A 22,637-nucleotide genomic window follows, 5' to 3' on the forward strand; every position below is an offset into this window, starting at 1 on the left:
GCTGGAAGTTCAAGATCAAGTTGATTCAGTGTCTAGTGATGTCACTTTTGTGTATATGTGTGTGTGTGTGTGTGTGTGTGTGGGTGGGTGGGTGGGTGGGACTAGGGATTGCTAGACAAGTGATCTACCTCTGAACTATATCCTCAGCCCCTTTTTTAAAACTACTTTGAGATAGGGGCTCCCTAAGTTTGCAAGTTTGGCCTTGAACTTGAGAATCTCCTGCGTCAACTTCCCGAGTCATTGGGATCACAGGTGTGCACCACCACGCTAGCCTTACTTTCATACTGTGTTCTCCCTTGAGCCTCTTTCATAAGGGCCCTAAATCCCATTCATGAGGTGCACTCATGACATAGCCACTTCCTACAGGCCCCACCTCTTAACACCTTCATCCTGGAGATTGGATTCCAACTTAGGAATTTGGGAGGGATACCAACATTCAGACTTCAGCAGGGCCTCAGGCTCAAGGCATTTGTTACTTAACTCCTTATCATTCCCATGACTGACTTTTCTTTTCCCTCTCATTATTTCCAGGCAGAAACGTCACAGCTGATTTCCAAACTCAGAGGAAAGTGGAGCCCAATGGACCCTTGGTAAGAATCGGGGTTGAGGTTTGGAGACTGTCATCTCACACCAACTCCATCTCGGCTGTCGAGAGGGAGGGTGTCGTGCCGCTGTAGGAAAGGGATAGCAGCAGATGGGATTGTAGTGTTAGCCTTCTGGATTTGTGGGTGACAGCCAGAAATGGTGCTTGGAAACTGAGGCCCTGCGCTGGAGTGGAAGGGAACGCCAGCTAACGTGAATGGCCAAGGGAATTCCCGTAAATGGTCCTATCGTCTCCTTTTTCAGTGAGACTCGGGGAACATATGTCACTTGCCCCTGGTGGTACAGCCTCCAAGTTGCTGGGCCAGAGCTAGTGTGTTTTTTGAAAGCTCTGCTGCAGAACTTCTCTACCTTTCAAGTGTTTACCAATGACTTGGGGATCTGATTGAAAAGCAAAGTTCAGCCAGACATGATAGCACACGCCTGAATCCCAGCGGCTCTGGAGGCTTTGGCAAGAGGATCTCGAGTTCAAAGCCAACCTCAGCAACTTAGCGAGGCCCTGAGCAACTCAGTGAGACCCTGTCTCTAAATAAAATATTAAAAAAGGGCTGGGGAGGGACTGAGACTGTAGCTCAGTGGCAGGGTACTTGCCTATCATGTGTGAGGCACTGAGTTCAATCCTTAGCACCACGTAAAAATGAACAAATAAAATGCAAGCTGTCCATCTACAACTACCAAAAAAATATATATATATATATACACACACATACATGCTGGGGATGTGGCTTAGTGGTTGAGTGCCACTGGGTTTAATCTCTGGTGCCAAAAAAAAAAAAAAAAGTAAGTTCAGTCTGCTAGGTCTGGGTGAGCTTGAGAGTCTGCATTTCCAACAACTGTCCTGGTAGCATGGAGGATGTCGTTTGCTGACCACACTTTGAGTTGTAGGACTTGATGGTATGCTGTGGGGACTGCTAGGAGGAGGAAATGATGGCAAGGACCAGGCAGGTGTACATATGTGTCAGCCCTTCTCTCTCTGCTCTTCCTTTTTCAACAGTAGTTGTTATTGTTGACTCAGCTCAGTGTACAGGGTCACATCCTGTGCCTGTTCTGCCACAGGTCAGACTGCCCCACCTGTGTGCAAGCCTTATTTACAAAACAGCCTTTTCTGAGTCTGCTCCCTGCTTAGTGAGTGTGCAGGGGCTGCATTCACAGACTTTGGGTGGAGCTATTTCCTAAAATCTAAAATCCTTTATTTCTTTGTAGAACAAGGGCTTGGCAGAGTAATGCTTACGAGAAATGTGAAGTGTTTGGACCTGCTTTGTAGAATATTTGTACAAGGTGGGGCTGGGGTTGTGGCTCAGCGGTGGAGCACTCACCACGCACATGTGAGTTGCTGGGTAACTAAAACGTAAAAATAAATTTAAAAATAAAGGTATTGTGTCCAACTACAACTAAGAAAAAAAAAATTTTTTTAATTAGAATATTTGTACAAGTCTACCTCATTGTAAAGTCAACCTGAGATCTCAATATCTTTAGGCACACGAGGGATGAATTTGGAGCTATTTTATAAGAACATTTTGCCAGATTCTTTGCCCAACCAAACTTTTAATACTGTGGAATTGGGGAATGGTTAACAAAATTGATGTAGGTCAAACTTTTTAGGAATACAGTTCTTTCTTAATGTCTTTGGGGGATACATACAGTTCATGGGTTCTAGGATTCCCCCTCAGATACTCACATCTTAGCTACTTATACAACATACTGGACGAAGGCAGTATTTGCATATGACCTACACATACCCTCCTACATTAAGTAATCTTGAGTTTACTAATACCTAATACAATGTAAATGCTATGTGAATAGTTGTTGTACCATATTATTTAGAGAATAAGAAAAAATCCATGTGTTCAGCACAGAGGGAGTTTTTTTTTTTCCCCTCTCATTTTTGATCTGCAGTTATTGTGTCCACAGACGCAGGACCCACGGGGTACAGAGGACTCGCTGTACTTTATTATGTAAGACGAGATCTCAGATTGGGTTGACAACCTGAGGACTGAGTACAAGCAGTGTTGCTGTTGGCTCTGGGTTAAATGGTACCCATCAACACCCCTTTGCACTGGACCTCGGTGGAGCAGCTGGGACATTACAGGGACAATTCGGCCTTTGAAGGCCATTCGCCTGGCCTGAGCTCCGTGTCTTTTTCTCTTTTTAGGTCAATTCTGAATTCTACACTGGCTGGTTAGACCATTGGGGTCAGCCTCACTCCACAGTCAAGACAGAAGTACTGGCTTCCTCCCTCTATGAAATACTGGCCCGTGGGGCGAATGTGAACTTGTAGGTATTCAGGGCCCAAGGTGTGGAGGAACCCTCCTGGCTGTGGGCTCACAGTGAAATATTGTGTGTTCTCTTTTTTTCTTTGTAGGTACATGTTTATAGGTGGAACCAATTTTGCCTATTGGAATGGTAAGAACCATTTAACATATTTGTTATGCTGTGTTGCTGATAATTGATTTGGGGGAGTATGCCTATGGACAGTTTTTTGGGTTTTTTTTTTCTAAATTTTCTAACATTTGGATGAACCTATATAACCATTTTTCTTTTAAAAATTTTTAAGGGACATAACTTGCTTATTTTAAAAGCCTTATTGTTTTAAACCAGCTGGGCAGGCTTTAGTTGTAGTCTCTGACTATAGAATATTTGTTCATATATTCTGCTGTGGTCTTTTTTCATTCTTAGCAATTTTTTTAATTGAGATATAATTCACATACTGTAAAAATTCAGTTTTTAATTTTAATTTTTAAAATTTTGCAGTATTAAGGATTAAACCTGGAGCATTGTATTTCCTAGCCCTTTTCATTTTTTTTTATTTTATTTTGAGACAAGGTCTCGCTAAATTGCCCAAGCTGGCTTCAAACTTGTGATCCTCCTGCTTCAGCCTCCTGAGTAACTGGAATTACAGGTGTGTAGAACTGTGCCAAGCTAAAATTTACAATGTTATATAAGCATTTAGGCTGGGCAAAGAGGCATAAGTCCCAGGCTATTTATTTAGGTAGTAAAAATGATGACACGTTTCTCTGCATCATCATTAACTTTTGCAAAGACAAATTGTGCTGTACTTTATGTGTGTGTGTGTGTGTGTGTGTGTGTGTACACACACATATATATTTACATATATATTTAAACTTTATTCCTCACCTTTCTCTTCATCTGCATTTTTCTCTCTGGATCATTGAAGATGCTTGACCATTGTATTTTGGAGGCTTAGCTTAAGCCTATATCCCTCAGGATCTGAAATTGAATACTATCAGCACTTAATAGAGTTTTTCCTTGGAACTGCTGTTTTGCAAGGTGGGATGAGCTGGAAGAAATTGCTTATAGCATTGTCAGTTTCATTTCTATTGTTAGAGCTAAGAAATGCTTATAAAATTCAACCACCAGCCAGGCATTATAGCACTTACCTATAATTCCAGCTCCTCAGGAGGCTGAGGCGGGAGGATCACAAGTTCAAGGGCATACTGGACAAATTAGTGAAACCCTATCTCAAAATAATAAAATGCTAGGGATGTAGCTTCAACAAAGAATACTTTTCTAATATGTGTGAATCCCTGAGTTCAATCCCAGTACTGAAAAAAGAAAAAAATCCTCAAAGGTCACTGCTTAAAAGATGATAGTATGCCAGGTTGGTCATTGGTATTTTTAAAAAATCTCCATGTGTCTATCTTCTGGTTAGAAACAGTTAAAATTCTGACACCTTCCCTTTCCTCCTGCTGCCATTGATGGAATTCAGCCTGTCCAGGAATAGTGTTTGTTTGTTTGTTTTTGTTTTGTTTTGTTTTGTTTTTTTGGCACAACTTTACAGTTCTTGACAGTTTTTGAAAATGTGCCATTCTTAATGCATTCTTCTTAGCAAAGAAACTTGAACAATATTAAAACTGTCATTAGAACAGAAAAAGCTGCCCCTAATCCTTTCTCCTGCCCCTCCTCTGGTATAAGCAATAGAAGTCTCTTTTCTGCCTCTGTTTTCTCATTTAGTTTGCACATCATTCTCATCAAGGCTAGAGATGACGGACACTACTTTACAGATAGGAGTATCTGCATGCAAAAATTGGGTCTGCACATTCCTGTTCAGCTGGCAAAGGATGGGGCCTGGATTCAAACTCAGGCTTCATTGAACCAGAGTCGCTGCCCTTTGGGTAACTCCTTACAGCCTGCAGCCCTTGAACCAGCTCCAAAGCAGCCCACTTGGGTTGTGCCTTTGGCCCTGCCCTCTGGCCCTGGCTCTTTGGGGAGTTGAGGGAGGGCCAGTCTGTCCCTAGTAGCTATTTTTCAGACACTTCCCAGAGGACAGTAGAGAGAGAACAACGTCTAGAGGAGGCTCACTGCCCATCCTACCTAGGGCAAGTGCAGGAGTTTGTGCAGTGTGTGTGCCTGTGGCCTGTGCCTGTGAGTGTCCATGTCTGTGTGATGGCTGCCTACAGGACCCAGGTGTCCTATACTTTTGTATGGTGTGGATAGTTGGGGAGTGCCAAGCCTTGCCATTTCTCTTGCCTTCCTGCGTCACTCCCATTCACATGGCCAGAGAAGGCTTCCATACGCACCGTTTCTCTATGACGCTGCCCAGTGCTGTTATGAACTAGAACAAAGTCTTGTCTTCCCGTCCATCCTTCACCCTCAGACCTGGATCCCTCAGCCCCTAATGGTTATTTCCAGAAGTTGCACTTGCTTAACTCAACTTGACCCACTGGTTGAGCATCTCCTTCATGCCTGGCCCTGATGGAGGACTCGAGGGTCAGTAAGGCACAGTCCACCCTTAACGTGCATACAATTTAGTGCAGCGTGAGACAGAAATACGAAACCTAGGCAGTACAATCCATGCCACATCAGAGGTAGAAGATGAGCCACGAGGAAGGTGAGCTCCTTGCAGCAAGGGATGTGGTTTTATTTTTCTTCAGGTCTCACGGGAAGGGATGCCTTTGAACATGTGCTTCCCCGGAGGCGGGTAGACCTGTTGGCTGTGAGCTGTCTCTTATAAGAAATGGCAGGGAGTGATAGACGCCTGGGTCAGTGCAGTTCGTTGAGAATGGTCCAGGTCTTTCAAAACAGAGATTATCTGTCTAAACAATGAATGAAAAAGTTCTTAGATCCTTAACTTCATCCATCCAGAGGATCAGCCAGGCTCCATCGTTTTTGAAACTTTGTCCAAGGAATTTATTACCTGTTATATTTTGTGCCTCATTTATTTAAACATTAGTTGGGACAAAAGAGGAATCCTAACATAGCTTCACTGTCACACACTTGCATTGCAAAGTGACTTCTGAATAGAGAAGAAAGGCACTAAGCCTTGCTGATCCACAGAGGGCAGCATCAGCACCCCCTGGCACCTGTTAGAAATGTAGTCACAGGTCCCACTCTGACCTGCTGGATCAGAATCCCCGGGCTAGGGCTTGGAAGGCATGTTTTCACAGGCTGACCATGTGACTCCCATGCATGGGCAACTTTTCAAAGTGCTACTTGCTATTGTACGTGACTTCATACCTGTGAACGTCCTCTGGGATGAGGTTAGGAACCTCTGATCTAGACCCTGCCCCTTGGACGTTAACTATGAGAACATTGCTTTTCTAGTCCTTTTGAATGCCTAGTACTGCCACAGTGCATTGGTCTTTGTGATAGGTCAAGTTCCCCAGGAAACAGACTCCTTTACCAGGCAGGAAGTTCACTCTATGTGCCCTCAAGAGCAATACCCATTAGAGAGATCGTGGCAGATAAATTGGGCTGTGTTGCAATTTCATGAGTGGACTCCGCACATCCCAAAGGGAACTCTGGAGCTGGCATGGCCCTTCAAGGCAAAGGGAGCTGGTTTTTATGTCCCCACACTGGTCAGTTGTTGGATATGGGCTCTGAGGGAGGTTGTAACATTGGGTAAGACAGTAGAGGCTGACACTCAGAGGGACACATCTGGCACCTGGGGTAATGAGCGAGTGCCTTTGTCTTCAAGGAGCTTACAAGAGGTACACCACAACCCTATTTATACTCTAGATGTTCCAAAGACTTCAGGATTGCCTTTGAATCTTTTTGGCTACTGTGGATCTACAGTCATCTCCTACGTTGCTTTGATAAGCTCTCAATTTTCTGCTGATCCTCAACCTGGTCATCTCTCTCCACCAGATCCTTTTTCTCTGCCATATAGTTGGAGGACATGAGAAAGATCAGGGATTGAAGGGTTAACAGATGTGGGTCATGTTATGAGCCCTGCTATTACTATTTGTGAGATGTTAGCAGATTTTTGTAGGGAGCGTCAGATTGTCTGCTTGTCCAGTGGGGTGGTTATTCTGTTAGGATCACAGCTATGAAGTTCTATAGTTGGGGGAGGAGGAAAATGCTTTGTGAACTCTGGTGTTATTAGCAAGTGCCATCAGTAGGAACAATTGGTTCCTCCAAATTTGCATCCTAAAGACCACCTCCGTGTCTTTTTTTTTAATTAAACCTTTATTATTTTTATGTAGTGCCGAGGATCGAACCCAGTGCCTCACACATTCTAGGCAAGCCCTCTACCACTGAGCCACAACTCCACCAGCACCTCTGTCTCTCTTAACAATTGGTTTGAATGTGTTCTTTATTTCTTCTTCCCATCATCCTGTAACTGTGGGTCCCAAAGAACGTGTCCCTGAGCAGGGCCTTCAGTAGTAACTGGTGGTACATTTTTTTTTTTTTTTTTTACTTCTAGGGGCCAACACACCCTATGCACCACAGCCCACCAGCTACGACTATGATGCCCCACTGAGTGAGGCAGGGGACCTCACTGAGAAGTATTTTGTTCTGCGAAAGGTTATCCAAATGGTGAGTGCTCCATATGGCAGGGTGGGGTGGGGTTCCCTGCAGAGCCTGCCTTCAACTCACTGTGGCTCTGTAGTCACTTTCCTGCCTGGAACCTTCAGATTTAAAAGGATAGATGCGGGGAAGTGGCAGGTAACTTTGTGGTTGAGTCTTGACCCCCACTTGATTTAAGAGTTTATGAACAAGTCACTTTACTGACCTTTTAATTTGTCAAATTGGTATAATGACACCTGGCTGTGTTAGAAGGATTAAAAAGAGGGCTTGGGTGGTGGCTCAGCGTGCAGTGCTCACCTAGCAATTGCTGGGTTCGAGCCTCAGCACCACATGGGAATGAATGAATCAAATAAGGGTATTGTGTCCAACTACAACTAAAAAATAGATATTAAAAAAAATGTAATCCATCCGGAATCGTCCCTGACAACACACACATGTCCAGTAAGTGTTAGCCTGTTAATTGTTTGTAGTAAATGGCTCAAGTATGGTGGGGGGAAAAGAAATCTGTGGACACTGAGGCACATCACAATGGGAGCTGTGCAAAAAATGAGTGAAGCTTTATTTTTCTATCTGAGGCAAGTGATTGCTATTTCCTCCTGGCCTCCTCCTGAGCTGCTTATATCTGCCTATTTCTAATCTTTTGAGGCACTTAAAGCTCCCAGGTAGGGTTTCCTGTCTCCGTGGTGGAGTTTAAAAAAAAAAAAAAAAACCCACAATTTTTCTGCTCAGTCACCTGAGTTTTGAAGTTAAAAAAAAAAAAAAAAGACTTTCTGCCTATAAATTGGTAGGGTTTTTAAAAAATATGATGTAATCTGAATTTTAAGTAGGTGTTAACATTTTATATTGTGAAATATTTGGGGCATATAGAAAAAATAGGATCCAAACTTAAATACTCTTATAATTTGTCTAAATTCCATCTAAATTTTCAAATATACTGTGAAATTTTTGTACATGTTATTCTTCTATTGTGGCTTTCAATCTCGGCAAGTTGTATCTCCCAAACTTGCTCTCGTACCTTTGTTCAGTTTCAGAAATTTTCTGTTTCTGTATTTATTTTCCTTTTTGTTTATTGCAGAACTGGGGATCAAACCCAGGGCTTCACTTGGGCGAGGCTAGTCTTTATCCACCGTGCTACCTCCCCAACCCTTTTCATTTTCTTGCAAAACAGGGTCTCTCTAAGTTGCGGAGACTGGCCTCCAACTTGCAATTCTGCCTCAGCCTCCTGAATTCTGGGATTATAGGCATGTGTCACCATGTCCATGTACCGCTTTCTTTTGGGTTGTTTGAGGGTTCTTCACCCACTTCTAGATCTTCTAGTTGGGATGACTTTCACTACATTTTTTATTTTTGTGGTGGTTTTCCACTGAAGTGTGATATGAACGCCCACCAACAAGCACAGCTCTTCTGTAAGCAATTGGGGTGAATTCCTAAAAGTGAACACAGCACTGTGACTAGCACAGCTCCCGGGAGCCCCTCTTACACCCCTTTCTAGTCATCAGCACCCAACCAACCTCCCCAGTTAACTACTCTCCTGATTTCTATCACCATAGGTAGATTTTGCTTGTTTGGGTACTATATGCAAATGGGTTCATACAGTACGCCTCTGATTCTCAAGAAACTTTAACATTCAGTTTTAATTTACAGTAGTTAAAAATTAGTGTCTTTACTTCCTTTAAGTTGCTCTAACTGCCATTACATCCCTGTTGTGTTATTTACTGTGACATATTTTAGTTCTCAGAGTTTCATTTTCATGGATTTTGGTTCTCTTTTAAAAATAAAACTTAAAAAGCCTTATTCTGGTGGCTTCTGATAGTATTTGACCTTACCCACATTGTTCGTTTATTCATAAGTGATTTAACAAATCTTCATCAAGCATCCTCTGAGTGCCAGGTACCGGTCTCAGCTGCTTGGTGAATGTAGACCTCCTCTGAAGGTGAAGCTTAAATAGAGACTTTAAGATGATGAGAAAGCCATGTGGGTGTCTTAAAGCATCCCTCTTTTGGGGGGGTAGTTACTGGGGGTTGAACTTGGGGTCACTCCACTACTGAGCTACATCTCCAGCCCTATTTTGTATTTTATGTAGAGACAGGGTCTCACTGAGTTGCTTAGCTCCTTTGCTGTTGCTGAGGCTGGCTTTGAACTTGAGATCCTCCTGCCTCAGCCTTCAGAACTGCTATGATTATAGGCATATACCACCGTGCCCGCAAGCAATCCCTTTTACTTCAGAAGTCCGGCAAATAAAATGAACCAGCTTTTGAGCAAGTTTTAAAGAAATGGCCAGTCTGTAGTTTGATACCTCTCTTTCCAATCTCGGTCTTGAGAAAAAGTCACCCAGCATTGTGTGAGGAGTGGACTTACAGAACAGCGAGACTTTGGAGGGGAACAGAACCAGATCTGAGTCTTGAAGTGGAGCAGGGTACCCCACTTCCACATCTGAGTGATATGGTCCACACACTTCTTAGGGAATGACATATAGGAGCTAGTTTTTATTATTGTTCACTTACTCTGTTTTTAGCTAAAGTTAGAAACTCTCTGGAAATTGTGCCCACTCATCCACAAAACCTCTGTGGACAGTTTCCTATATATAGGAGCTGCAGTAATTGCTATTGCTCAATTGTTCCCAAGAAAATCAAGGAGGAATATTACTCAACCATTCCATTAGTGCTTATCTGGTGTCCAGACCCAGAGGGTTTCCTGTTAGAGCTTGTGACATGAACACCTAGTGTTTTATTCTGGACAAGTGCTAATTTTTATAAAGAGGAAAGGTTTATTTTGGTTCACCATTTTGGCAGTTTGGGTCCATGAGAGAGAGCATCATGGTGGAAGCTCAAGGTGGAGTAAAACCGCTCACCTCTTGGCCTGGAAGTGAGAGGAAGAGGAGGGGGCTGGGGTCCCACAATTCCCTTTGGGGTATGCCCTCAGTGATCTAAAGACCTCCTGAAGGGTCCCACCTCTGAAGATTTCATGCGCTCCCAACAGCACCAGGCTGGGAACCAAGCCTCTGATACAAAGGGCTTTGGGGGACTCTTACCCAAAGGGTAGCATCCAGGCAGGAGTATTTTAAACTCCAGTGTGAACTTGCTGGGACAGAGATTTGTACTAATAATTTGGATCTTTAACAGCCTCCCATTCTCTTTTGTCCTTGATCATTTCTGCTTCTCACTGTCTGGTGTAAACCATCACCCTAATACTTGCACAGGTGACATTATCTTCTACTTCACTAAGACGATAAATGCAATTGAATTTGACCATATTAGGAATTACAAGTAATAGGGTGACATACAAGTAATAGGGTGCCATTGAAATATTATAAGAAAAGAAAATGATGCAGGTAGATGGATATTCTAGTGAGGGATTAAAGATGAATGTGTGTTGGGGCTGGGGCTGTAGCTCAGCGTTAGAGCCTAACATGTGTGAGGCACTGGGTTTGATCCTTAGCATAAAAATAAAGATATTGTGTTCGTGTACAACTTAAAAATACTTTTAAAAAATTATTGTGTGTTTAGAGTTAGTAAAGAAGTCATTGCAATTTGCAAGTGTCTTAGTTCAGGACGCCATAACACAGTACCATCGACCAAGTGGTTTGCAAACAACAGAGATGGATTTCTCACAGTTCTGGAGGCTGGAAGTCCTCCAAGATCAGGACATCAGCACAGTCAGGTTGCAGCAGGCACCCTCTTCTGCACTGCACACTGCTGGCTTCTAGTTGTACCCTCATGTGACAAAAAGAGGCCTGGGGTCTCTTTCATAAGGCACTGATCCCATTCGGAGGGGTTCCGCCTCTCAAATGCCCTTCCTTGTAATAACACCAATCAAGGTTTTGGATTTCAACACAGGAATTTGGGGAAGATACAAATATTCAATTAAAAAAGTTTAAAAGAATCACAAATATCAATGTTTATGACCATCACTGGGGATTGAACCCAGAGGGGCTTTACCAATGAGCCACATCCCAAGCCCTTTTTATTTTCTTACTTTAAGACAGAGTCTCACTGAGTTCTGAGGGCCTCACCAAGTTGCTGAGGCCAGCCTTGAACTTGGGATCCTCCTGCCTCAGCCTCCTGAGCTGCTGGGATGACAGGCATGTGCCACCATGCCTGCCTACAACATTTTTTAACGACATTTTGAATTTATTCACTGTTTGAAACACCTGTACCATTCTTCCCTGGTGTGTGTTTGGGCTGGGGTTGTGGCTCAGTGGTAGAGCACTTGTTGTCTTTTCAGATGGCAATAGTTGGTAATCTTTTTATCTAGAGAGAATGGAAATTTTTCACTTGACTACAGTGATTGAAGTTTGTCAGTATTGGTAGTTGGGGAAAAGCAGAAAAGCTTCACGTTTTACTACTGATAATATCTCATAAATTTTTAGAACTGTTATCAAAATTAGGACCATCTCTTTCAAGTCCTTTAATGTGTGAGCTGTAATATTCCAAAGAAATTTCCTCAGTATAGATTCTGGCCCCCTACATTTCGAAACTTGTTTTTCTTCCACAACTCGCCCACTTCCAGGCTGGGTGCCCTAGGGCATGATTGCATTGCTATATGAAGCCAAAAGAGTCGGCTCATTGGGTGGTAGGAATAATCTCTAAGCAATAATTTACCTACTTATGGAAGCAACAGTGAACCCTGCAAATAGATCCTACTGTACTCAAGTTAAATAAATCCCCATCTCAGCTGCTCTATAGTTGAATCCCAAAGATGCTTGTAGCACTGTAAAGGCCTCTGATGTAAGAGGACATGTGACGGAGAAATTGGAGCCAAAAGAGACAAGAGTCTTAGCTTATTGTGGTTAAGTTTTTTTTTGTTTGTTTTGTTTTGTTTTGCAAATCGTACAAAAACATACGACAGTGTGAACGTACCACTAGGACCCCTCCCTTGGGGTATCTCTGGATGCAGAAGATGAGTTGGGTAGCTGTTATCAGTAACCTAGAATGAGATGATGGCAGGGGCAGCAGGGAGTGAAGAAAAAGTAATGGATTTGAAAACTAAAAAATATTTTTTAAAAAATGAATGTGTGTTTAGAGTTAGTAAAGAAGTCACTGCAATTTGCATGTGTCTTAGTTCAGGCTGCTATAACAGAGTACCATAGACTAAGTGGTTTGCAAACAACAGAAATTGATTTCTCACGGTTCTGGAGGCTGGAAGTCCTCCAAGATCGGGACATCAGGAAGTACAGTCGGTAGGCCTTGGTGACTGGCTGGATGCAGGCATGAGGAAGAATGAGGAGCTGTTGATTTGTCCAGGTTACAACCTTGGCTACACGACAAAGTGGATATTGGGGTCAGCAGCCAAGAGAGAGGATTGCAAAGGAGGCACAGGCAGGAAGAGGGAGGCAAGCTCAGCTCTGGGCTTGCTGAGCTCAAGGTGCCTCTGAGGACATCCAGATGGAATATCTGTCCCACAAGCACCAGCACTTAAGAGTGAGATCCTCCAGGGAGACCTCTGCACAGATTCAGGGCTCATCAGTGAAGGTGGAAGCTTATGTCCAGGGAGAGACTGAGATGGTGAGAGTCAATGCAGAAGGACAGAGGACCACGCTTAAAAAACAAAACAAAACAAAACAAAACTCGGGGATCCCAGGTATGTAACCAGTGGGCAGAGCAGAGTGAACCCTTGAAGGACACAGATGTCAGAAGTGAATACAATGGGGGCTGGGCTTGTGGCTCAGTGATAGAGCACTTGTCCAGCTCATGTAAGGCACTGGGTTCAATTCTCAGAACCCCATTAAAAAAATATATATATATATACATTTAAAAACAAGGAATTCAGTGGATCACAGCTTAACTGTGTGGCTATCATTTTCCACTTTTCTTTCTTCCTTTATGCCTCTTCCTTTCTTTCCTTCCTTCCTTGTTTGGAAGAGAGAAACGGCCTACCTCAAAAGTTTTAGTGGTTTTTTTTTGTTTTGTTTTTGTTTTGGTACCAGAGATTGAACCCAGTGTTTAACCATTGAGTCATATCCCCAGCCCTTTTTGTATTTTATTAGAGGCAGGGTCTTGTTAAGTTGCTCAGGGCCTTGATAAGTTACTAAGACTGGCTTTGAACTTGTAATCCTCCTGCCTCAGCCTCCTGAGCCCCTGAGGTGTGTGCCACCACACCCAGTGTCTGTCTTGTGGACATTATAGCTATTGAATTGACTGATAAATGGTATTCAAAGTATTTGCTTGCATCAAGGAAAAGAAATTGGATGGTAAATACCTCCAAATGTAGATCTATTTGCTCCCTCCTTTCATCAAAGATCCAAGGAACAGGAAGTGTCTCCTTATTAACCCCTTTTAAGGGTGTATTAGATAGTGGTGGACACTGTCTTTCACAGATGTGCACTCGGAGATGACAATTGCCCAGGAGGCTGCAAGATCCTGTGTTCAGTGGTGAAGGACCCAGGCAGCCCTTGGTGTATGAATCTTTAAGGCATGACAAAGCTCATGACATTTGCATTTTTCCAAGGTAGTCTCTTTGGTGTGGGTAAAACTCAACCAGACATGGTTAACACTTTGACCTCGAGGTTGAACCATAAAACTATAGGCTAGCGCCCTCCTCCTACCTACCGACTACTGACGGGGCAGTAGTGAGTTTGTTCTGTGTGCTTTTGAATAAATTTAAGAACCTGTTTTAAGAGTGTTCTTCCAGTTTTTCATAGGGATCACCATCAATGAGAAGAGTTCAGATGACTTTTTGAGGATGGTCTATTCTGTAAAAATTAATCAAGTGGTAGTGGAGGACCTTGACAGTTCCAGTGGATTCTGGGATTTTTCCAAAGGGAGAAACTGGGGCTGAGTGGGAGAGTGGGGACAAGAGAACAGGCACTGTGCTTTTCAGTACTTTGGAGGTTTAATGAAATTTGAAACTTGACCTAGGATCAGTCAGCACTGGCTGAACTGCTATCCTGTGTTTATGACTAGAATGACCTTGGGTAGACTCCATGGACAGACACAGGTAGTCTCTTGTTGACCCATGGTGCTGATGGAAACATGATTTATAGCTGATGATTTCAGAAGTCCTTTAAAGCCTTGGCTCTACTGTCATGTCATTTGTTCCTTCGTTTCCCATGACTTGGATCCTCTCGTTCGTCTTTCAGAATGATTTCTCTCAAACACTGATCTGGCCTCCTGTGACCTTGGCCGCCCCTCACCCATTTTCTTTTAGCTTTGTCTTTCTTTTTGTTTGCTTTTGTTTAAAATATTTAATTTTTAGTTTTAGGCCAACACCGTATCTTTATATTTATGTGGTGCTAAGGATCACACCCAGTGCCTCACGCATACTAGGCAAGCACTCTACCACTGAGCCACAACCCCAGACCCTTGTCTTTTTTTGTTCCATCTGTTTTGTGTGTGTGTGTGTGTGTGTGTGAGTGAGTGTGAGTGAGAGAGAGAGAGAATGGTTTTTCATATCTATGACCAAAATTCCTGATATCAACAACTTGGAGGAAGAAAGGTTCATTTGGGCTCACGGTTTCAGTCCCTGGTTGGCCGACTCCATTGCTCTGGGTCTGAGATGAGAACATCGTGGTGGAGGAAAGCCATTCGGTTCATGGCAGCCAAGAGGCAGAGAAAGAAAGTGCATGCATGGAAGGGGTTAAGGACAAGATAAACCCAGGGCACACCCCCCAGAGACCTACTTCCTCCAACTAGGTCCCACCTCACAAAAATCCATTCAGATTATTATTCCATCAAATGGATTAATCCACTATTGAGGTTTAGCCCTCAAGATTCAATCGATTCCCAAGAGTCCACTTTTGAATATTGTTACATTGGGGATGAAGTCCTCAACATGTGAACGCTTGGGGAGCATTGCAGATCCATGCCATATGCTTTTCTGTTTTCTTTTATTCTTTCTCTACCGTGTGTGTGTGTGTGTGTGTGTGTGTGTGTGTGTGTATGTATGTGTATGTCATTGGGTCTTACTAGGTTGACCAGGGTGGTCTTGAACTTCTGGTCTTTACCATCCTCCTTCCTCAGCCTCCTGAGTAGCTGGGACCACAAGCATGTACCACTGGATCAAAAAAAGAAAAGACATTCCCCACCCTCTCAAAAACAAAACAAAACAAAAACACCTCTATGGAGCAGTGCTGTTGATACCTTCTGGCCTCTGCACATACTGTTCTCTTGGAGAATGAAGCCATGCCTCAGTGACCTTCTCTGGGGTGTCGATTCTGTCTCTCAGCAGAATCGATCACACACTGTCTTCTCCTGCTGTCTTGCAGGGTGGAAATCTTTAACCCATGACTTCTTACAGTGTGTGAATATAACTTGTTTACAAGTATTTCTCACAGAGCTGGGAGCTGTTTAAGCATAGAACCGACACAAGGTACTTTCTAAGTAAGAGTTGTTAGATGAATGAAAATGGGACCTTGGTGAAGGAAAAACTGGTCACCACTGAATCTGCTGGATTTTTGTGGGGAAAAGAGCAGCTTCTTATGGGGAATTTTTCCTTCCAAGTAAGTATGGTGTGAAGCAGTATTTATGGTTGGTTTGAAAACTATGATTGAAAACACATTATTAGGAAGAAACTAAAGGCTCAGGAGTACAGTGTTTTGGTATGTTTGCCTATTTTCTGAAATGTTAGAATAAAACAGTTTTTGCTAAATAATTAGTATAAATGAAAAATCACTACAATTAAATTGAAAAGGAAAATTGTAGCAAGTGGGGTAGACAGATGGATACTTAATATTTATATTAAAATGAGCTAATGATTAAAATGTCAAGATCCAAATGGATAATTGGGCGCAAAACATAAATATTTCATAATTTGGTTAAAAACTTGGATATGTACCATTTAAGAGTCATATGAAATGTTCTTAGGCTTTTACCTAGTCGGTTATTACTTGGGGCTTTTTTTTTTTTTTAATTTTGGTCCTATTTAAAAAATTATTTTTTTTAGTTGTTAATGGATCTTTATTTATTTATATGCTGTGCTGAGAATCGAACCCAGTACCTCACACGTGCCAGGCAAGTGCTCTACCACTGAGCCACAACTCCCATCCACAGGGCTTTATTTTTAAAAGTAAAAATTTTAAAGAAAGGCTGGGGTTGTGGCTCAGCGATAGAGCACTTGCCTAGAACATGGGAGGCCCTGGGTTCGATCCTCAGCACCACATAAAAATAAATAAATAAAATAAAAATATTGTGTCCTACTACAACTTACAAAAAAAAAATTTTTAAAGAAAAATGTTGGGGCTGGGGATGTGGCTCAAGTGGCAGCATGCTCGCCTGGCATGTGTGCGGCCCAGGTTCAATCCTCAGCACCACATACAAACAAAGATGTTTTGTCTACCAAAAACTAAAAAATAAATATTAAAAAAAAATGTTAGACATGAAGTTGCTTATTGTAACATTATAGTACTAAAATTAGAAATAATTCAATTCCAAATATAAAAAGATGGTCATGTAAATATTGTCAGTATTTAGCCATGCCAAAAATACTTTGGGTAAGTAGCAGTATCAAATTATAAAAATATCACTTAAATTTATATTCTATATGTGCATAAGGGGAGGGTCTAGAATAGAAACTGGGAGAGGAAGTGTGATTGGAGGTTCAGACTTTTTTAAAAAGTCCCTGGGTTCAATCCCAGGTACTGGGGGTGGGGACAGATGACAGGGGAGTGGAGAGTGAAAATGGAGGGCAAGAAAACCTTGGATTCCAGTGAGAGTGACAGGGCTTATAGGTTCAGGGAGCAGGGATATACCTCAAAGAACCCTGGATGTGTTTTGTCACCCAGTGTTTACATGTTGTTATATTAGTCCCCAGAGTGGCAGTATTGGAAGGTGGTATGGGAGATGGTTTAGTGGGATGTCCTTGGGTCAAGCAGAGGTGCTGCCCTTGGACACGGATAGGTACTTCTCTCCAGACCCTAGTTTGTTCTTGTGAGAGGGTGCTTATAAAAGTATGAGCCTGGTCCTACTGCCTCTCAAGCTTCCTGTTGTGAAGTATGATCTCTTCTTCCTGCCCATGCTTCTGTTATCCACCAGGAGTTCCTCTCCAGAGATCAGCCTGTGCTTATTAAGACTTGACTTGCCAGAACTGTGAGCTGAATAACTTCTTGTGTTTTTGAAGTTAACATACCTTAGGTATTTTGTTATAGTAACAGAAAACAGATTAATACACAGGGTCCCGGAAATGCAGATAGGTGAAAGGATAGAAACAACAGGGAGCTAAAAATGGGAAGTTTAATTGCACCCTATGTATTTCCTGGAAGGTTCTCCCTCACCCTACTCAGACACAAAGTGTTTATCAGGGAGCCATCTTTCTACCAGGCAGAAATTCAGAGAACTTTAAAAAAAAAAAAAAAAAAACTTTTAAAGGACCATGATGCTAACTTCATCTGCCATTTTTTTTATACTGTTAAGTAGATTGAATCTGTGCCATTTTTATTACAGTGGATGCTATGTAATTGCATATAAAGTTTTTTATATTATGCATATTCAAAAACAGAGTAGTTATGTTAAAGCTTGCCAGATTGATGGTGAATTTATCAGATAAACACTGTTTTGTGGTGCCAGAGCTTCTAAGCATCAGGTGACAGGGTATCTTCTCTCTAATCAATTGAACTTGATAATGCACCACAATTTATAAAATAACCAGCCATGTCTGCTTTTGAGGACCCCTTTAATAAATCTCTGAGCTATATTTTCCCAAAAGACTTTTTTTCCTTACAGAAAGAAAAATGTGTAAGTGTGTGTGTATATATGCATGTGAGGTACACATTGAATGGCCTATCAAAGGAGATACAAAATGTTTTGCCAATAAAACAAATGTTGTATCTCTAGGTACAGAGATGACATTTAATCTCTTGGATATGTTACAGAGGTAGTAATTTGCTTAGATTTGAATGCAAGGACACTTACCTAGATTTAGGCCTGATAATGTGTTTGTTGGATCAAGACTGAGAAATATTTGTTTTTAAAACTTGTTAAAAATATTACCACTCTTAAAAATACAGACTGTCTTAAAATAAAAAGGGTTGGGTGTAGTGGTACATGCCTCTAATCCCAGAAGATTGGAAGGCTGAGAGGCAGGAAGATCATGAGTTCAAACCCAGCCTCAGCAAAAACGAGGCACAAAGCAACTCAGTGAGACCCTGTCTCTAAATAAAATACAAAAAGAGGCCAGGGATGTGACTCAGTGGTCGAGTGTTCCTGAGTTCAATCCTCAGTACCCACAAAAAAAATAATAAAATAAAAATAAATTTAAAAGGCTGGGGATGTAGATCAGTGGGAAAGTGCCCCTGAGTTAAGTCTTCAGTATCAAAAGAAAAAAATACCAAAATATGTTAAAAAAAAAAATAGGGCCATTCTTTTCAAGTGTACCATTTAAAATGCTTCAAAATGTAATTTTATTGTCCCTTGTGAAAAAAGAATTTTAATTTGCTTTCATAGGATTTATTACATTTACACCCCAGAGAAATTGTGCCAAAGAAAGTTAAATGAAATAAAAATGTATTATAAAAGGGAATGTATACAACATGAACACGTTAAAACACTTTTGAAAGAGTTCATTTAATTAAATTTGAATTTAAACATTTTTTTAAAGGAAAAATGTTTCCTTTAAACATTAAAACATTGAAAATGTTTCCTTTAAACATTAAAAATGTTTCCTCTTAAAGCAAAGACCCTCCCCATATTACACCTGACTCTCAAGTTAAATTGCTCTAAAACAAACCTTGCTCTGTCACAGAGCAGGACTGTTACAGGTAGAATGATTTAAGCAGGTGCTGATACATTTTGTTTGCTTTACCATTGAACACTAGTGGATGACCAATGATGGCAGGTGTTTGAGCATAACCATAAACCCCGACCTACAATAGGAAAGGGAAAGACAAGATGAAATAGAGAGAAATGACCCTAGAGGCAACAGAGAACCAAGGGACAAGAGAGATCTTAAGTAAAAGCTCTCAATCTGAAGGATATATCCTTGTCTCTTTCCAAGAAAGTTGAGAATATATTGTATACATAAAATAAGAATAGAATGCTCTGAAAAAGTAGCCACTAGAGAACGAGGAGTTCGTGAAAATTAAAAATAACTTCATGGCTGGTTGTGACTCAGTGGTAGAGCACTTGCCTAGCATGTGTGAGGCACTGGGTTCAATCCTCAGCACCACATAAAAATAAAGTCATTGTGTCCATTTACAACTAAAACAAATATTTTAAAAAGAGAATTTCAGCCCGGCATAGTGGTGCATACCTGTAATCCAATCGGCTTGGGAGGCTGAGACAGGAGAATCTTGAGTTTGAAGCCAGCCTCAGCAACTTTGAGGCACAGTTTAGTGAGACCCTGTCTCTTAAAAAAAAAAATAGGGCTGGGGAGTGACTCAGTGGTTGAGTACCTCTGAGTTCAATTCCCAGTACCAGAAAAAAAAAATAATTTCTTAGAATTGGAATCAGAAGACAGGTGAAAAAGTGGGAAAAAATGAAGATATAGCCAAGCACAGTGGTGCACACATGAAATCCCAGAGGCTTGGGAGGCTAAGACAGGAAAATTGCGAGTTCAAAGCCAGCCTCAGCAACTTAAGGCACTAAGCGACTCAGTAAGACCCTGTCTCTAAATAAAATACAAAATAGGGCTGGGATGTGGCTCAGTGGTTGAGTATCCCCTGAGTTTAATCCCCAGTACAAAAAAAAATTGTACATATATATTTTTTATATATGTATATAGATAGATAGAGGGGCAATCTAAAATGTCCATCTTGTTACTTTAATAAGGAAAAAGTGGCCAGGTGTATGATGCACACCTATAATCCCAGTGATTTAGGAGGCTGAGGCAGGAGGATCACAAGTTCAGGGCTAACCTGGGCAACTCAGTGAGACCCTGTCAAAATCAAATTTAAAAATAAGGATAGGCATGTTATTCAGTAGTAGAGTATTCCTGGGCTCATTTCCCAGTACCCACCCCACCACATGCACACAAGAAAAAAAATCCAAATTTAAAGGAAAGTCACGAGAGCAAAATTTCTGTTTGGTTTATCATTTGTTCTCCTTCCCCCGCCACCCTATGTATATGTTCTAAACCATTGGAGGATTGCATACATCACGAATCTTTACCCCTAAATACGTCAGTGTATGTTTTGTAAGAATTTGTAGACATCTGGACATGTTGGTGCACACCTGTAATCCCAGTGACTCAAGAGATTGAGGCAGAAGAATCATGAGTTCAAAGCCAGCCTCAGCAATTTAGCAAGGCGCTAAGCAACGCGGTGAGAGTTGCCACATGTCTTGGTTTCTTTTTTTCCTCACCCCATTATTTGCTGTTGACCCTCCACTTGATTTTTCAGCTTTGTTCTATAACTATTTGGATGATTGATTCCCCACATTTCAACTACAGACACATACTTAATAAAATAAAAACTCTACCTGAGGGGCTGGGATTGTGGCTCAGCAGTAGAGCGCTCGCCTAGCACATGCAAGGTGCTGGGTTTGATCCTCAGCACCACATGAAAATAAATACAATAAAATAAAGGTATTGTGTCCAACTACAACTAAGAAAAAAAAATTTTAAAAAACAAAGTGGGGGCTGGGGTTATGGCTCAACCATGGAGTACTTGCCTAGCACTTGCGAAGACCTGGGTTCAAACCTCAGCACCACCTAAAAATAAATAAAATAAAGGTATTGTGTCCAGTTATAACTAAAAAATATTTTTTAAAATAAATTTTTTACTAGCTCATTGGTAGAGCACTTGCCTTGCACATGTGAGACACTGGGTTCAATCCTCAGTACCACATAAAGATAAAATAAAGATATTGTGTCCACCTATAACTAAAAAATATTTAAAAAAATACATAAAGATATTGTGTCCATCTACAACTAAAAAAAAAAACACTAAAAAAAAAGAAAAAAAAAAACTCTGACATAATTTTGGAAGAAATTTTTTGTTCCTTTGCCTTTCCAAAAATCACCAAGTACTGTTGTTCGAGACTTTGACCTTCCTTTTGAAAAATGAATTTTACAGGTTGGTTTCTGAAGGTTTAATAGTTCTTTTCTTTCCTCTCTTCTCTCCCCTGGTGTATGTATAGTTTGAAGAGGTACCAGAAGGTCCTATCCCTCCCTCCACACCAAAGTTCGCCTATGGAAAAGTGCCTCTGAAAAAGGTAAGAAAAATAAATAAGAAGCGTTGAAAGTCAAACAGGAATAAGAAAGTGTAATTGAGCCGCAGTGAGTGAAAGTGCTGTGTTGGGGAACAAAGTCGTTATTTTTCTGTGAACTTGTTTTCCGCGAGCCAGATGGGGTAGGGGATGTTTCTGGGGAAATGGAGCAATGGAAGATGAGAAGATAGGGGTGTGTGTTGACAGGATATGCACGTAAGGCATAAACAGGAGTCACGGGCATTCTTAGATCATTCAGGTCATTCTGGCTCAGTGATCAGCTGTCCAAAGAGCAGTGCCTGCAGCCCTTGTGGAAAGGGGGTGGCTCTTTACTTTATAGTGAATTTATTATAATTCACTCTCTTTTTAAAAGAGTTGCTCCTAACCACAGGAATATTAATAAACCTCTGCCCTCAACTACACATACCCCTTCTTCTCAAAACCATGTCCTAATTTAAAGATGTATTGGTATATAGGACATCAGGGGGGGAAAAAAGGCTAGAAATTAATCATAAGTTAAAGGCATTATATTCTAAGGAGAGAGAAAGAGATTTTATTTAATAGTCAGAAGGAGTGACGTAAGCCACAGTCAGTTTGTTTTGACCATCTCTGCCTTTAGGTTTTCCCCTCATAATTCCTAACTCCTACATGTATTCACTCATAAGAAAAAAAAAATGAAATTACTTATTTCTTAAGAAACTTGAGATTCTAAAATAGCATCGTAACTTTTTATCTTGAAGCAAAATGCCAAACATGATTGTATAATTTTTCCGTTCAAGAAGCCCTTTGACACTATAGTGGGTTGGTTGAGCTCTTGTGACATTTTCCACCTAGTGTCAGATACATGTGCTACATTCTACAAAGAATGTGGTCTCTGTCTCTGATAGGAATCTCTCTTTAGATTAATCAGACTTTAATCACACTTGCAAAGGGAGCACCTTCTACTTGTTCGTTGCTATAGCTTATTAAGGAAAAGGTTAGTTGGTTTTAGAGCCATGAAGATTAGGCAACAGAAAATAACTCTAAATATTTAAAATGACAGCATTGCTTTAAATACAAAACAAAACAAAGAAAAAACAAAAACAACAAAAAAACCTAGCTTAATCCCAGAAGCACATTCGTTTACCATGAAAGTAAGTTGTGTGGAGCTGGGGTTGTGGCTCAGCGGCAGAGTGCTTGCCTAGCACGTGCAAG

At 41.3% G+C, this 22,637-nt stretch overlaps 1 protein-coding gene across 3 annotated transcripts in view; it reads left to right on the plus strand.

Moving 5' to 3' along the window:
* The window catches only part of Glb1 (galactosidase beta 1), a 92,445-nt gene that overhangs the window by 38,762 nt on the left and 31,046 nt on the right, over nt 1-22,637 (plus strand). For all 3 annotated transcript variants that reach the window (XM_005317325.5, XM_040289914.2, XM_078038222.1), the window contains exons 7-11: nt 532-590; nt 2,753-2,874; nt 2,963-3,003; nt 7,265-7,377; nt 21,375-21,449. In XM_005317325.5, the coding sequence (XP_005317382.2) occupies nt 532-590; nt 2,753-2,874; nt 2,963-3,003; nt 7,265-7,377; nt 21,375-21,449 (410 nt within the window). The remainder of the gene's footprint in view (nt 1-531; nt 591-2,752; nt 2,875-2,962; nt 3,004-7,264; nt 7,378-21,374; nt 21,450-22,637) is intronic.

The sequence above is a fragment of the Ictidomys tridecemlineatus genome, chromosome 2 (genome assembly GCF_052094955.1).
Source record: "Ictidomys tridecemlineatus isolate mIctTri1 chromosome 2, mIctTri1.hap1, whole genome shotgun sequence".
Taxonomy (NCBI): domain Eukaryota; kingdom Metazoa; phylum Chordata; class Mammalia; order Rodentia; family Sciuridae; genus Ictidomys; species Ictidomys tridecemlineatus.